Below are 14392 nucleotides of genomic sequence, written 5' to 3'. Positions count from 1 at the left end.
TTAGGGCGAGGATGGTAATTACATTTATAAATCTTTGAGCTAATTACTTTGCAGTCGGATCACTGCTAACAGGTCCATGGATAAAAGGGAAGTAAAAAAAAAAAGCATCCTATAATTTTGAGTGATGTGACATCTCCTCCTCTTTTCTCATAATCTGTTATTTTTGTCACATACAAATAAAATATGGGGATAAAATCAGAGAAAACAGTCTACTTTTTCTTGAGCTAACACCAGAAAATCTATAAAACAAATGAAAAGGTGAAATATTTTAAATCTTAAATAAATAATAGTTTTTTATTGACCTCACAGAGTTTATTAAATCACCGGTGCGAGGCTAAAACGTTTTTATTTCTGGTCTTTAATCTAAGCAAATAGGCAAAATCTAGACATTCAATTTGACACCAGTAAAATGTTACAGCCAGTACATTAGTGTAATTTTAAGAGCGTTTCATTTAACAGCTTTTCCTTGTTGCTGCAGCTAAAGCACAGGACGGTGCTGCGATGGAAATGCAGCCTCTGAACAGTGACGAGGCAGGCGAGGCCGAGGAGAAGAAAAAATCCAACCAGTCAAAGAAAGAGAAATCTGTTCTCCAGGGCAAACTGACCAAACTGGCTGTACAGATCGGCAAAGCAGGTGAGCCGTAGTTCTACTGGGACTTTTTCTCCTCAAAAAATCATCCATTATTAGTAGCATGTTGTTGATATCCTCATAATTCCCTGACTGTCTTCTTCCCACCTCCCTCCCAGGTCTGGTTATGTCAGCCATCACTGTTATCATCCTGGTGGTGCTATTTGTAGTCGACACCTTCTGGATCCAGAATCTGCCCTGGGACAAGGACTGCACTCCCATCTACATTCAGTTCTTTGTGAAGTTCTTCATCATCGGCGTCACTGTTCTGGTGGTGGCGGTTCCCGAAGGCCTGCCGCTCGCCGTAACCATTTCCCTGGCATACTCCGTTAAGGTAAAGTCCTCCTGCCAAAGCGACCTGTGCTTAGCGCGGACCAGCTTGCACTTTAGCCTATTAAAACTAGCCACCATGCTGTTAAGACTTGGCTAACTGATACCCTAAAGCAAAGCAAATGATCCCATCTGCTTAACTTGTTTGCCAATAGAGGACTTCATCCCATCAAGGAGCTATTCATTTTACTCGTTTGCACACATTTCTTTTTACGACAAGTAGAGATTTGCGGGTGCCTTTCTGCTCGTGAAGCTTAATTTACAGTCACTGTCTTTTAATCATTTAATGATTTGTTTTATCTTCCTACAGAAAATGATGAAAGACAACAACCTTGTGCGTCACTTGGACGCCTGTGAGACGATGGGCAATGCCACCGCCATCTGCTCCGACAAGACCGGCACCCTCACAATGAACCGCATGACCGTGGTGCAGGCCTACATCGCTGAGAAGTTCCACAAGAAAGTCCCGGAACCAGACAACATCCCCGCTTCCATTTTAGATGTCCTGATTCTGGGTATTGCAGTCAACTGCGCCTACACCACCAAGATCATGGTAGGCTTGTGAAATGCTTTTGTATTGCCTTGTTATTTATTTGGCTTTAGGAAAACACTGACCGTCTTCTCAATTTATCTGCAGCCTCCGGAGAAAGAAGGAGGCTTGCCACGGCAGGTGGGTAACAAGACCGAATGTGCCTTGCTTGGCTTTTCTAATGACCTGAAGCGAGACTACCAGGCCATCCGCAATGAGATCCCCGAGGAGAAACTGTACAAAGTCTACACCTTCAACTCGGTCCGCAAGTCTATGAGCACCGTGTTGAAGTTGGCTGATGGCAGCTACCGTATGTTCAGCAAAGGAGCCTCCGAAATTCTCTTAAAAAAGTAAGAACACACTTCTTGTCTTTTGTTTTAATCCTTTGTGGGGTTTTTTTTGTACACTGGATTGCATGGTGGGTGTATACCCAATAAAAAGTTATTCTGTAGGTATTTACTTGCTCCAGCTGGCCAGACTCTGCCGTGAATGATATGTGTTGTGGTTTAAGCAGCTAAGAAGTTCAAGTCCATCCCAGCCAAGCCCCTTACTTTGCAACTTAAAAACGGGCTGAGAAAATGAGCCGGTAACAACTCTGTAAGCCTCTTAACCAAGCAGGCTTCTTTCTAACCCACAGGGCTTAGTGTGACTCCTTACTACTGCAGCTCATCATTCACACCCTTTGTCTTCTCCTCTTCCTTTACTCCTTTGTCTCACCTTCATTATCTTTTAACAATCCAGCATCTATCTTCCTCATCCACATTTCTGCACTCCATCGCTCTTAATGCCTCGCTCCCACTTCTCCCTTCTGTCTCTTTACCCCCTTCTAGATATACGGTTATATATTAATATATCCTCTTTTCCCTGCCCAGGTGCTATAAAGTCCAGTTGGCAAACGGTGAGGCCAAGATATTTCGCCCACGGGACAGAGATGACATGGTAAAAAAAGTGATCGAGCCCATGGCCTCAGAGGGCCTGAGGACCATCTGCCTTGCGTTTAGAGATTTCCCTGTTTCTGAGGGGGAGCCTGACTGGGACAATGAAAACGACATCCTCACTGGACTGACCTGCCTCTGCGTGGTGGGCATCGAAGACCCCGTGAGACCCGAGGTAAGCAGCTGCACGCAGACATTGTAATTGTCTTAATTGGAAGAATTTGACTTCATTAAACAACGCTAAAAACGGAAATTAGACTTGCTTGTTCCTGAACACCTAAACGGCCCAACAAGCACTTCTGAAGAAGCACACTGGCAGCTAAAGGGGTTAGCAGCTCCAGTGGACTGTGAGACACTGAGGCGGAGTAAAGCAGGGAATTTGAATGACAGGAGATGCTGCTTCAGGCTTTTTTTAAAAGCGAGATGCGACACCACTTTTGCACGAAGCATGAAAATCTGAAATAATGCAGCAATTAAGATATTCAGGCATTTGAAGGGGCTGCCTCCTCAGTGAGACAAGTAAATGAAAAAGAACTGGGTCATTAGTTTGTTAGATGCTCAGCTTTCTTCTTCCATCGCATATTTACTTTGTTCAGGTCGAACACTCAGCTATTTTGCAGAAAACAAACCACATGTTGTTTTTAAAAGGGACAGGTTTTAGCAGCGAGAATCCGCCACCCAATTTCTATAAATCTAAACCCCGACCAAATCCTAAAAGCTGTTTCGTGTCAGCAACGATTGCCTCACAACACAAAGAATCTTTTATTTCAGTGTTTAAATACGAAAGTAAAAGCGTAGCCGAGCTTAAATTTTGAAATCCCCAGTGATGAAGGCAAAAAAAACCAACACGCATTTCCTCCTTAATTGTGTTTCCGCTCTCCTCCAGGTCCCAGACGCCATCAGGAAATGCCAACGCGCTGGCATCACAGTGCGAATGGTGACTGGGGACAACATCGGCACAGCCCGAGCCATCGCCACCAAGTGTGGCATCCTACTGCCCGGAGACGACTTCATCTGCCTGGAGGGAAAAGAGTTCAACCGAAGGATACGGAACGAGAAAGGAGAGGTGGGCCACAGCAAAACACTGTACCTCAGAGAGACTGTTGCAGATGTGCTGTCGGGATTCTATTAGGTTTTTTTCTCCTGTTTCTAGATTGAACAAGAACGCATTGACAAGATCTGGCCCAAGTTACGAGTACTGGCTCGCTCCTCACCCACAGATAAACACACCTTAGTGAAAGGTACTTCTGTTTTCCTTGTTTTGGAAAAAGTGTTTCATTGTCACTGTTTATTTGGCGGCTTTTGAGGTTTAATTAAAAATTGTCTCGTTTTATTATTCTAGGTATTATAGACAGCACAGTAATAGAACGGAGACAAGTGGTGGCAGTGACGGGAGATGGTACAAATGATGGTCCTGCCTTGAAGAAAGCTGATGTCGGCTTTGCTATGGTGAGTTTTCTCTCTTACAGTTGATTCTGAAAAAATATAGAAACGTAACGATGTTAAATACGTTGTGACTAGATACAGATGCGTCCCTGATCATCATCTTTTCGTCTCCAGGGTATTGCCGGCACAGATGTAGCCAAGGAGGCGTCTGACATCATCCTGACCGACGACAACTTCTCCAGCATCGTCAAAGCCGTCATGTGGGGACGCAACGTCTACGATAGCATCTCCAAGTTCCTCCAGTTTCAGCTGACCGTCAACGTGGTGGCTGTCATCGTGGCGTTTACCGGAGCCTGCATCACACAGGTTAGGCTTAGATCAAATCCGAGAAGCTACACCGGGTCTGATATAATTTTTATAAAATATAGAAATACACGCCGTGCACCTTCGAACTGTCTCATTCGCTGTATTTTGTTTCTAATGAGGCATATTCCTTTTAATTTCCTCATGCATTAGCAATCATAAGCACCTGTTAAATTCCTTAATGATTTTTTAATATGTCTTTTGCAGTCGACAGTAGATGTGTTCTGAAGCTTAATGGAGTGACTTGAGTGTCTCCAATAAAAAACGCTGCAGTTTTTTCAAGACATTAAATATCTTATTTCCAAAAGAATCCAGTCACGTAACCACAAACCCTCACAGAAACCAAATCTCTCTCATATCAAAACATTTGGTTCACGACAACTCGAACGTCTCCTATAGATGCTCCAGATTTTCATGATATTTTGAGAAGTTATAAAAAGGTGACCTAATTGGTTGTGCCTCTCCTCCGCCAGGACTCTCCTCTCAAAGCCGTACAGATGCTTTGGGTCAACCTGATCATGGACACCTTCGCCTCACTCGCTCTGGCCACGGAGCCCCCCACAGAGGCCCTGCTGCTAAGGAAGCCATATGGCCGCAACAAGCCTCTCATCTCCCGCACCATGATGAAGAACATCCTCGGCCAGGGCGTGTTCCAGCTCGTCATCATTTTCTCTCTGCTCTTTGCTGGTAAGACGCTGTAACAGGCGTAGCTCTTTGTGCAAATGGAGCCAGTGAAGTTTCTCTGTAAAATCGATCCAAACCCTGATTGTTTTCTGCAGGTGAGAAAATCTTTGACATAGACAGTGGCAGGAACGCTCCCCTCCACGCCCCGCCCTCTGAACACTACACCATCGTCTTCAACACCTTTGTAATGATGCAGCTTTTCAACGAGATCAACGCCCGCAAGATCCACGGGGAAAGGAATGTTTTCGATGGCATCTTCAACAACCTCATCTTCTGTAGTATCGTCTTCGGTACCTTTATTATCCAGGTAAAGTGCGACTGCAGATTTCTGATAACTTACCTACTTTTTATTGGGTCAATGTGCTTCTGACTCGTATATGAAAAGAGATTATCCTCACCACAAGGTGTTGACCTGTAAATATTAAATGGAATTTTCCTCTCTAATGAATTCCACCTGTCTTCCTGCTCCTCTAGATTGTCATCGTGCAGTTTGGAGGGAAGCCATTCAGCTGCGTGGCTCTGTCCATCGACCAGTGGCTGTGGTGCACATTCTTAGGCTTCGGCTCCTTACTATGGGGACAGGTACGATGACACAGTGCAGCTCGGTTCCACCTTAAGTCTGCCAGTTAAGAAAGTGTGAGATTGTACTGCCCTCTAGTGTTGGAATAGGCTTAGTAAGGAGGCTGTGACAGAAGGGAGACAATGGTTTTATAATAGTGCGTAGTACATAACTTAAACTTTTATGTATCAACCTGATTTGTACTAAGCTGTTTGTATTTTACTTTTTTATTTGTTTCTCATCTCCTCCAGGATATATGTATATTTTTATATCCTGGCCATTGACAATGAAGTCATTTTTAAATATGATGTAGGGTTGCAACTATCAATTGTTTTTGTTATCTGCATATTATTTTCCCAGTTAGTTTGTTGTTAAGTGGAAAACCTCCCAGAGGCCAATGTGGCAACATCATAGAGCCTGTTGCATCTGATCAATTCTGCAAAAGTAATTTGGTGGAAAATCAGTTGTGAAGCAGAAAAGCAAAAGATCTTCAAATTTAAGATGATGAAATCATAGAATGTTTGGAAATTTAGCTTAAAAAAATGTGAGTTTTTACTTAACAAATTGATCAAAAGATAAATCTTCTCAGCTGTAATATGATGTATTATCATGATATAAAACGAGTTAGGAGGAGGGAGCTTTTTATAGACGCCAAGAAGAAAAGGTCTTGTGTCTGTGTTTATCACCGGATCGTTGGCTGACGTGTCGGCAGCCGTTAAAAAGATTAAGTACTTCGTCACAACACCATCATTATCTGCTTTTTATTATTCCGCTTCCGAGAACGTTGACATCCAAGTGTGTAACTCGGAACAAACCCCAATGACGTCAAACCGACCGTCTCTCACCAGCCCTTTGGCACTGCTGCTCATTTTCCGGGTCACTGGCTGCTTAATGTCGGCGATGTACCCAGAAGTGTGGATCGTCCTGCCGTAATGAAATGTCACTTTCCCCCTCGCCGAGGAGCGTGACATCACCAGCCGGCCGGGCTTCTCATGTACATTGCGATGTCTTCCAGGTAATCTCCACAATACCCACCAGCCGCTTAAAATTCTTGAAAACGGCGGGCCACGGCACCCAGAAGGATGAGATCCCGGACGAGGAGCTGGAGGAGCTGGATGACATGGAGGAGATCGACCACGCTGAGCGGGAGCTTCGCCGGGGCCAGATCCTCTGGTTCCGAGGCCTCAATCGCATCCAGACTCAGGTAACCAACCAACCCTGCGTACCCACGAAACACTGCACCCGACACCAAGGGAATCAAAAGCCATAAACCCTTTAACTCTACTGCTCTTCCAGCTTAAAATCTATGTTTTTGTTCTCTTCACTTGGCACTTTTTAAAGAATGGCTTGTGCCCTTAAAAAAAACGGCCCTCCTCTGATTTGTTCTGTTCTGCTTCAGAGCTAAAGCAGGGTCCTGTGCCTATTTCTGACTCGGCCTGAATCTATCTGCTAAAAAAAAAAAACACGACTAGTTTGAAGGTACTGATGCGCAGCAAGTGAATTTAGGATTGGATAGAAAGCAGGAGGGAACAGCTGACGGTTCACAGACTGTTGGCGCGGCTCTAGCTGTAAGTACGAACGGATCCTGAAGAGAAAAGCGTGAAAGTGAGGTCATTCTCCGATCAGTGCCTTTAAACCCAAACCCAACCTTTTCCCTCTCTCTTTAACTTTAATACCTGAATCCAATTTTCCAAGTGACATTTTCTCTCTATGGTTACTGGTGCCTTTTCTTTATTTCTTTTTTCTCCTCTGGCTGTGTTGTGTTTTATTTCCTCTGGGCTTTTTTCTCCTGTCACGCTGTCTGATTCTTTGCAGATGGATGTAGTGAGTGCGTTCCAGAGTGGAACTTCCTTTCAGGGGGCTCTAAGGCGGCAGGCCTCCAACTCCAGCCAACAACAGCACGATGTAACCAATGTTTCTAGCCCTACACATGTAGCCTTTTCTACTACCACTACTGCCACTGCCGCCAACTCCGCTTCTGCCACTGTGGGGTGTGAGTGTGCGTGTTCTCCTCTAGTGCATGAGACTTTTATTATTTTTTTACTTCTTCTGTTCTTCTAACATCTCCTCCACTCTTCTTCTCACCTAACGTTGACACTTTTACTCTCTCATGCTCCTCCAAATGTTCTCCCCGTTTCCCCCCCACCCCCAAAAAATGGCACCAAATATACAACATCTTCCATATTGCTTCGATAACACTGCTGTGTGTATATATATGTTCCCTGTAACCAGGTCGCTTCTGGCGCCAAGGTCTTTTTTCTGTGTCATCATGTTTTCTGTTCTGCTTCCGCTTTGAAAGGTTTAACAGTTATCTCAGGGGAGGGGGGGTGGGGGATGATTTGCATTTCATATTTGACAAACAAATTCTAAATTGACAGTCGCCAGGTTTGTCTGCAGCTGCCTCCGTCTGCTCTGTGCCCCCGTGTAGTGCCCATGGGTCTGTGTCGCAGCTCTCTAGACCAGCTGGGTAAATGTTTTGAGTATATGCCCATGATCACGGCACTGAAAACCAATAAGAGACGCAGTAAACCAGGACGTCAGTGGATTGTCTGTGTCGGTGAAATAATGAAGACTTCTCCTCCAGCCGTGGCTCTTCTCTGGGAGTTTGCTGTGTGAAAAGAAATGGGGGGGGGTGGCGTGGCAGAGAAGAGGCCTATAGAAAAACACCTCTCATAGATGAGAGCAGAATGTCCACGTCCGTTTGTGGGTGAAAACCGATCCTCTGATTTGACTGGCGGCAGATTTAAATTTACGTATTGCAACGCCGCTGCTTTTATGCAAAGTACCGGTACAACTTTCAACTGTTAGCCGCCGCTTTCACGGTGTTTGGTTTCACCCAAAAAGGGGGGGCGTGGTCGTTCTGGCGTGTGCCTGCTCTCATGAGTAGCGGGGTAACCAGCAGCAGTTTGTCGGTGGGTTTAGAAGCATGGTCGTGCCTATGTTTTTTCAGGGTCTGGCAGCTCTAACACCCGTGCCCTTTGAGTGTGGACGACTGTGTGCAGAGGAGTTCCAAAAGCCCCCCCCCCCCCCACCTCGCTATCGTGCCCGCAGCAGGAATGCGTGTGCGTGTCGACAATGACTCGTTCTCTCTTTCAGATCTTCCCAGGCGGAGCGTCCCGAGCAGCAGCAGCGGATTTTTAAATGTCTAACAGATGTCATTACAAGCTTAATGGAATAAATGACTGTGCTCTTGAATGTAAACATGTGGGACTTTCCCCAGACACATTAACAGCAAATTGTGTTTCCCTGAAAAAAAATGATGTCATACGTCGGCCTCTGTCTCAGGTGCTGTGTTCCTTTGTGTGAGCAGACGATTGTTCCCAATTTAAACTCTGAACTTTTCTCCCTCCAGGTGCTTTTAGAAAACAGCCACTTTTACCTTGACATCTTTTCTTCTGTGTGAATCTGTGTGTTGTCCACCTGACCCTAAAAGAATGACTCCCACTGACCCCCCACATATTCTTCTTTAGATTCTGTGAAATGTGTCATGGGCTATACTCAAAGGTTTACTACCATTGAACACCAAGGTAGTGCCGCGCTCTGCATGGGTTCAAAGTCTCTGGTCTCGTTTGTGAGTTTTCTCTCGTTGTGCTGTTTTGGACATGTATACCGGCTTGTAGACATGCTTGGCTGCCGCAGCTTTCTTTGTTTTGACTCCACAAACATGAGCTGTAACTGACCACCCCTTTTTTCCTCTCTTTCTGTCTCTGTCCATCTCTCTCCTTCTCTCTCTCTCTCTCTCTCTCTCTCTCTATCCTAAGCATGTCCAACAACAGTAAACTCTTGTGTCCGGCCTCTGTCCTCTCTCCCTCTCTCTCTGTCCTCTCTCTCTCTCTCTCTCTCTCTCTCTCTCTCTCTCTCTCTCTCTCTCTGGATGTGTTCTTGTCTGAAGAGCAGCATTCCTCTCGTCTCTTGGTTACCTTTTTTTGCATTTTGATTAATCAGACACAGGCCTCTACAAAGTGTTTTTGTGAAATACTACCACTCCTAAACAAAACGGCTTACCTTGCATTGAATTAATAGTCAGGTGTCAGGTTTGTTCTCGCAGGTTTTCTCTTTCTCTCAGAAACACTTTTTTATTTTTACCAATGCTGGCTCGGTACAGGTTCACAGTCCAGTATGTCAATCATTACTGACGCTCATGTCATTGTGACTTTAGCTGTGTGCGTTAGCGTCAGGGTTCAGGCCTGTGGACGGACTCTAGATCAATGCCATTTTAATATCCATTCATTTTTGTACTGGAGAATGAATAAATTCAGCAGCACAGAAGTGAACCTGAACTGAAGGAGTTTGGCTTCTGCTGTTTTCACTTTAAATATAAAGTAGTGAGGACTTCGACTGTTGTTTTGAGGCTGACTTAGTGTAGAAAAGGGGTAAAACAACTTACACTTAACTGGTTTTAAGTTGTAATTTGCCTACTAGAAATAACTGCACAAGACCTGCACGTGTCTCTGAGAGTTTCCCCCCTCACTGATGATCTTTTTTGCCCCTAAAACTCACCTATTATTGACCCAATAAAAACCCGTGTTGAGGTTTTCTTTTAAAATCTGTGCTTAAAATCCACGTGTTGAAATGAATAGCTCATGTGTGTCATTGCTGAATGAGACTAAACGTATGCCCCTGTCCCCTCTCCCTCCCTCCCTCCCAGATCCGGGTGGTGAATGCATTCCGCAGCTCCATCTCCCTCTATGAGGGGCTGGAGAAGCCAGAGTCGCGATCATCGATCCACAACTTCATGACCCACCCCGAGTTTCGGATAGAGGACTCTGAGCCCCATATCCCCCTCATAGACGACACAGACGCAGAGGACGACGCTCCCACCAAGCGCAACTCCGCCAGCCCCCGCAACGCCTCGCCCACGCCGCCCTCACCCTCGCCCAGCAACACTGCCGCCCCCACCCCGCCGGTCTCGCCCTCCCCAAACCAGAACAATAACGCTGTGGAGAGCAGCAACCACCTCCTCCCGGAGGGCCCCAAATCAGGAACCCCCTCGGCCCCGGGGAGCCCCCTACACAGCCTGGAGACCTCCCTTTGATCGGACCCCGCCCTCCCTCGCTCTGCACGTCACCACCACTTTTCTACCCACCACCAAGGAGCTCGACTCGGACTGAACGCAGGAACACTCGCAGTGGAGAGACGAAGGGCTAGACGGAGAGGGGAGTCCGGTGTGAGCTCGGCGTGGGCTGGACTCAAAGAACAGCAAACATTCAGAGGAATGTACGGCTTGGTGTGGATGCTTTGGTCTTCTTTTCTTTTTGGTTCTTATTAACACCCCGCACACGAGGACTCCAGCCCTCCCTCCTGACAACTTTTGTTTCTCTCGGTAAACAAGGGGTGATTATAAACTCAGATTGAAAGTGACCTGTTTTTCTTATTCTATTATTAATATTATTATTATTATTATTATTTTAATTGAGAAGGGGAGGCGCTCCCTCCTGGCTTGAAGATCGTCTGTAAGAAATCTGAAAGAACCTTAGCTTCTCTTTTATCTGAATGGTGTTGTATATTTATCTCTTTGGCCCTTGCTCATTCAAAACGTATTTCTGCTCCATTGGCTGTTAATATTTTGAGTTATTTATGTTTTTTTTGGAAAAAAAGCAGGTCTGTTTACAAAGTTTGTAGATACTTTTTTTCTGTTTGTAGGCAAAAGAGCTTCCTGATGTATGATGCAGAAAAGTGGGACAGAAAAAACGATGAATGAGAGGATTATTTCAGATACTGCTGTATTTTCAGGAAAAAGGGTGTTTCTATTGAAACTTAACTATTTTTGCCTGCAAGTTTTATTTGTTATATATTTGTAGATAAATATAGAAACCTCTAGCCAAACCGATAAACACTAAGGCTTGTATAGAAAAGAGGTCCACCGGGCGAGGTGCTTCTCACGAGAGTTGGGACAGGGAAAGACGATTCGGGCCTCTGTACACTAACATCGCTATAAATATTTACTTCCATTTCTTCGATAGTTTTTTCATGTGCACAAAACCTTCTGGAGTTCTGGATTCTCTTTTTCATTCATTATGTTGTGTTTGAGAATTTCCACATGTTGAAAGGTTCACTCATTAAAAGGGATTTGTTATTTTTTTCTTGGAGAATTAACCCGGGGCCCCGTATTTAACAAGCATCTCGGAGCTACGGCTGAAAATGGGAGCGGGAGACAAAGTCTTACCTCAGAGTCGGACACCAGGTCCTTCAGAAGCCTCCTGCGCTTGCTTTCAGCACAAAGTCCAGGTTTTCCTTTTTAGATTTCTGTGGTTTTACAACTTCACCTAGTTGTTATTAGTTTTACTAATGCGGAGAATTAAAAATCGCTGAACTAAAACATTAAGGCTAAAAATTTGTTTCTGCCAAAACTCACAAAAGCATTAAAACGACTTTTACACTTCATTAGCTTTAAAAAAATTAATAATAGCTTTTTAAACCAATAGTTGAAAGTTGCGCTATATCACAAACTGTTCATCCAGTGCACCTGGAGTAAACGTGAATGTGCCTTGGCTTTAATGATAACAATAATTTAGACGATGCTTGGTTCTGTCATTCACCACGTTCAAGAAACAGGTCAAACCAAATAAACCTCGTTCTTAAAACTTTAGGATTTCCTGCCTCTGGATGCTTGATAAATATGGCTCCTGTCATCAGTTTTTGAAAAAGATCTGTGGATTATTTTATTTCAATTTTTTGTTACTTATTTCCCAGCAAAACGTCGGGCCAACGTACGACACTTACATTTGTTTACTCAGGCATAGAAAAAGTATTTTAATTTAAAAGAAATCCATAAAGACAGAAAGAAACCTTTTAACTTCAGATATTTAGATAGTGTATTTAGATAGTCAAACATCGTCCTGGTTTTAAAAGAAAAAGAAAAGCAAGTGAATTATTTTCATATTTCATTCAATCTTTTCGATCCACACTTTAGGAAACAAAACTTTATTTAACTCTTCTAACTTCTTCTTGTTTGACCTTTTGAAAAAATATCAAAAACCGAGGAAAAAAATATTTTTTTTGTTTTGTTTTGTTCTTTTTCTTCAGTCCTGTCCCAAAAAGACTCCATCATGAATACATGTTGCTGCATTTGATCCGTTTGTGAGATATTTTTGACACCTGATGTACTGGAATTGCTAAAGAATTTGGTCATGTGCATTTTTCAAGAATAAAGACTATAGGCATACACTGGTATCTAACAGCACAGGGTACTTTTATTTCATAGCGTTCCTCGGTGGGGGGGTGGGGAGAGAAAAAAAAGGGATTTTGATACAAATCACAATAAAAGATGTACCTTTGTATTTTTATGACGATACTGATGATACCTTTGCGTCGCACTTACAGCGATTTTGGATGATTTGACACCAATCACATTCTACGGGGAGGGGGTTTGGCCACTAAAATGTGTGTTGTTCTGGAATATTCATCTCAGGGTGCAAATGGTGTGAAAGAGAACAGGCTTCTGCTTTTGTTTGTTGCTTAATTAACTGTTTTGGGGGGGACGGTGCTTGTCGAACCACACAGGGTCGAGTCGCGGCGGCAGGCTGCAGATTGTTCCTGCAGCCTCCCGGACGCCTCCACCTGCAGGGCCGTGGACGGGGGGGGGTAGAACATGGAGGTCAAAAAATGTTTTCAAATCACAGCGTTCTCTGAGGAGATGGGTTTTTGTTTTGTTTTGTTTTTTCCCCTCTTGTTTTACAGATGACAAAACAGCAGCTAGGATATACATATGCAGAGTGAGGAAAAAGTCGAGCGGAATCTACACGAGGAGTTAGTTCTGTAGCTTCTTCCTGTAACGGGAACGAATGTTTTTTTTTTTTTCCATCTGTTTTATGGATTATTATTTTTTTATCTTTTAACATTTGGAAATAAAAGTACTTCATGTCTGTTTATCTTGAGCATTTTAAATGGATATCGTGATTGGATTTACATTTGAAACTTGTCGAGTAATGTGTATGGTTTTTAAAAATAAAAAATGTATTTAGCCTACCTGCAGGGCCATGTTGTCTTTTGTCTCTGTGCTCAGTGGAAATCCTACATTTCTGTTTATGTTTGCAGAAAGTCTCGAGTGAAGGGGAGTTTTTCTCTCGGCTGCTTTTCTGCATAACTGCACAATTTCCAACTGTTTTATAACAAGTGGATATTAGCTCATGAACAGAAGCAGATAAATCAGTGTTAAATAAAGTATAAACTGACAAAGTCTTTGCAAACTTATATTTGCATTTAACCCAAATTGGTTTGTTAATGTCAATGAATTCAAGATTTTGTTCAGATTTTTTAAAAATTTCATTACTTCCTTTTTCTTTTCGCTTTGCTCTTATTTATTACCATTTTTCTTTTTTACATTTTTCTCAATTTACATTTTAATTATATTTTACTTTTTTACCTTTACTTCAAAATTAATTTATTGAACTAATCTAATATTTTCTACTGAGTGTGATTCAAGGTAATTAATATTGTTTTCTTTTAATGGGATTTTAAGTGACAAACGTTCACATGTGAATATTTCACATTCAGCAATATGGAGTAGTGGATTAGTTTTTGTGTATGTTATATCTTTGAACATAATTCTTAAAAAACATGCAATTAATTTATTCATTTTAGTTGTTTGGGAAGTAATGAACAAATTTAATTTTATATCAAGTGCTTAAATCACTTTTGGCTTTGGAGCGCAAAGCCAGTTGCCAGGAAGAAAGACAGACTTCATCAGACTTTAAACAGGACTGAGGTTATAAACATATATTTTCATTATTGATTAATCTGCTAATTAACTTCTGGATTATCAAAACAAAAGAAATAGGAGAAAAAGAAACTAATAATTATCTATCTATCTATCTATTCTATCCTGAGGACATGTTATTACACATCCAGACCATCAGGGGGCAGTAAACTTCTCTGATCTTCTTCTCTGTGCACTTTAAACCTGTCAACCTCTCAAAGATCGTGTAGGCGTGTGATGACTCCCTCCGTTTCCTGACCAGGCACAGTAGCTGCCCCCC

General features: G+C 43.1%; 1 protein-coding gene across 4 annotated transcripts in view; it reads left to right on the top strand.

Annotated features, from left to right (window-relative positions):
* Positions 1 to 13382, top strand: part of atp2b1a (ATPase plasma membrane Ca2+ transporting 1a) — a 34082-nt gene extending 20700 nt beyond the window's left edge. The window contains exons 8-22 of one of the 4 annotated variants that reach the window (XM_034578022.1): positions 479 to 634; positions 748 to 962; positions 1269 to 1511; positions 1596 to 1837; positions 2360 to 2597; positions 3309 to 3488; positions 3576 to 3663; positions 3765 to 3871; positions 3983 to 4174; positions 4645 to 4858; positions 4951 to 5162; positions 5330 to 5437; positions 6430 to 6618; positions 7230 to 7319; positions 10063 to 13382. In XM_034578022.1, the coding sequence (XP_034433913.1) occupies positions 479 to 634; positions 748 to 962; positions 1269 to 1511; positions 1596 to 1837; positions 2360 to 2597; positions 3309 to 3488; positions 3576 to 3663; positions 3765 to 3871; positions 3983 to 4174; positions 4645 to 4858; positions 4951 to 5162; positions 5330 to 5437; positions 6430 to 6618; positions 7230 to 7319; positions 10063 to 10449 (2861 nt within the window). In that variant the 3' untranslated portion in view covers positions 10450 to 13382. Of the gene's footprint in view, positions 1 to 478; positions 635 to 747; positions 963 to 1268; positions 1512 to 1595; positions 1838 to 2359; positions 2598 to 3308; positions 3489 to 3575; positions 3664 to 3764; positions 3872 to 3982; positions 4175 to 4644; positions 4859 to 4950; positions 5163 to 5329; positions 5438 to 6429; positions 6619 to 7229; positions 7412 to 10062 lie in introns of all 4 variants that reach the window. The other 3 variants (XM_034578025.1, XM_034578026.1, XM_034578024.1) reach the window with 3 other exon arrangements.
* The last annotated feature ends 1010 nt before the right edge of the window (positions 13383 to 14392 follow it).

Source organism: Hippoglossus hippoglossus, chromosome 23 (assembly GCF_009819705.1).
Source record: "Hippoglossus hippoglossus isolate fHipHip1 chromosome 23, fHipHip1.pri, whole genome shotgun sequence".
Taxonomy (NCBI): Eukaryota; Metazoa; Chordata; class Actinopteri; order Pleuronectiformes; family Pleuronectidae; genus Hippoglossus; species Hippoglossus hippoglossus.
This window is presented reverse-complemented; position numbering and strand designations above follow the sequence as displayed.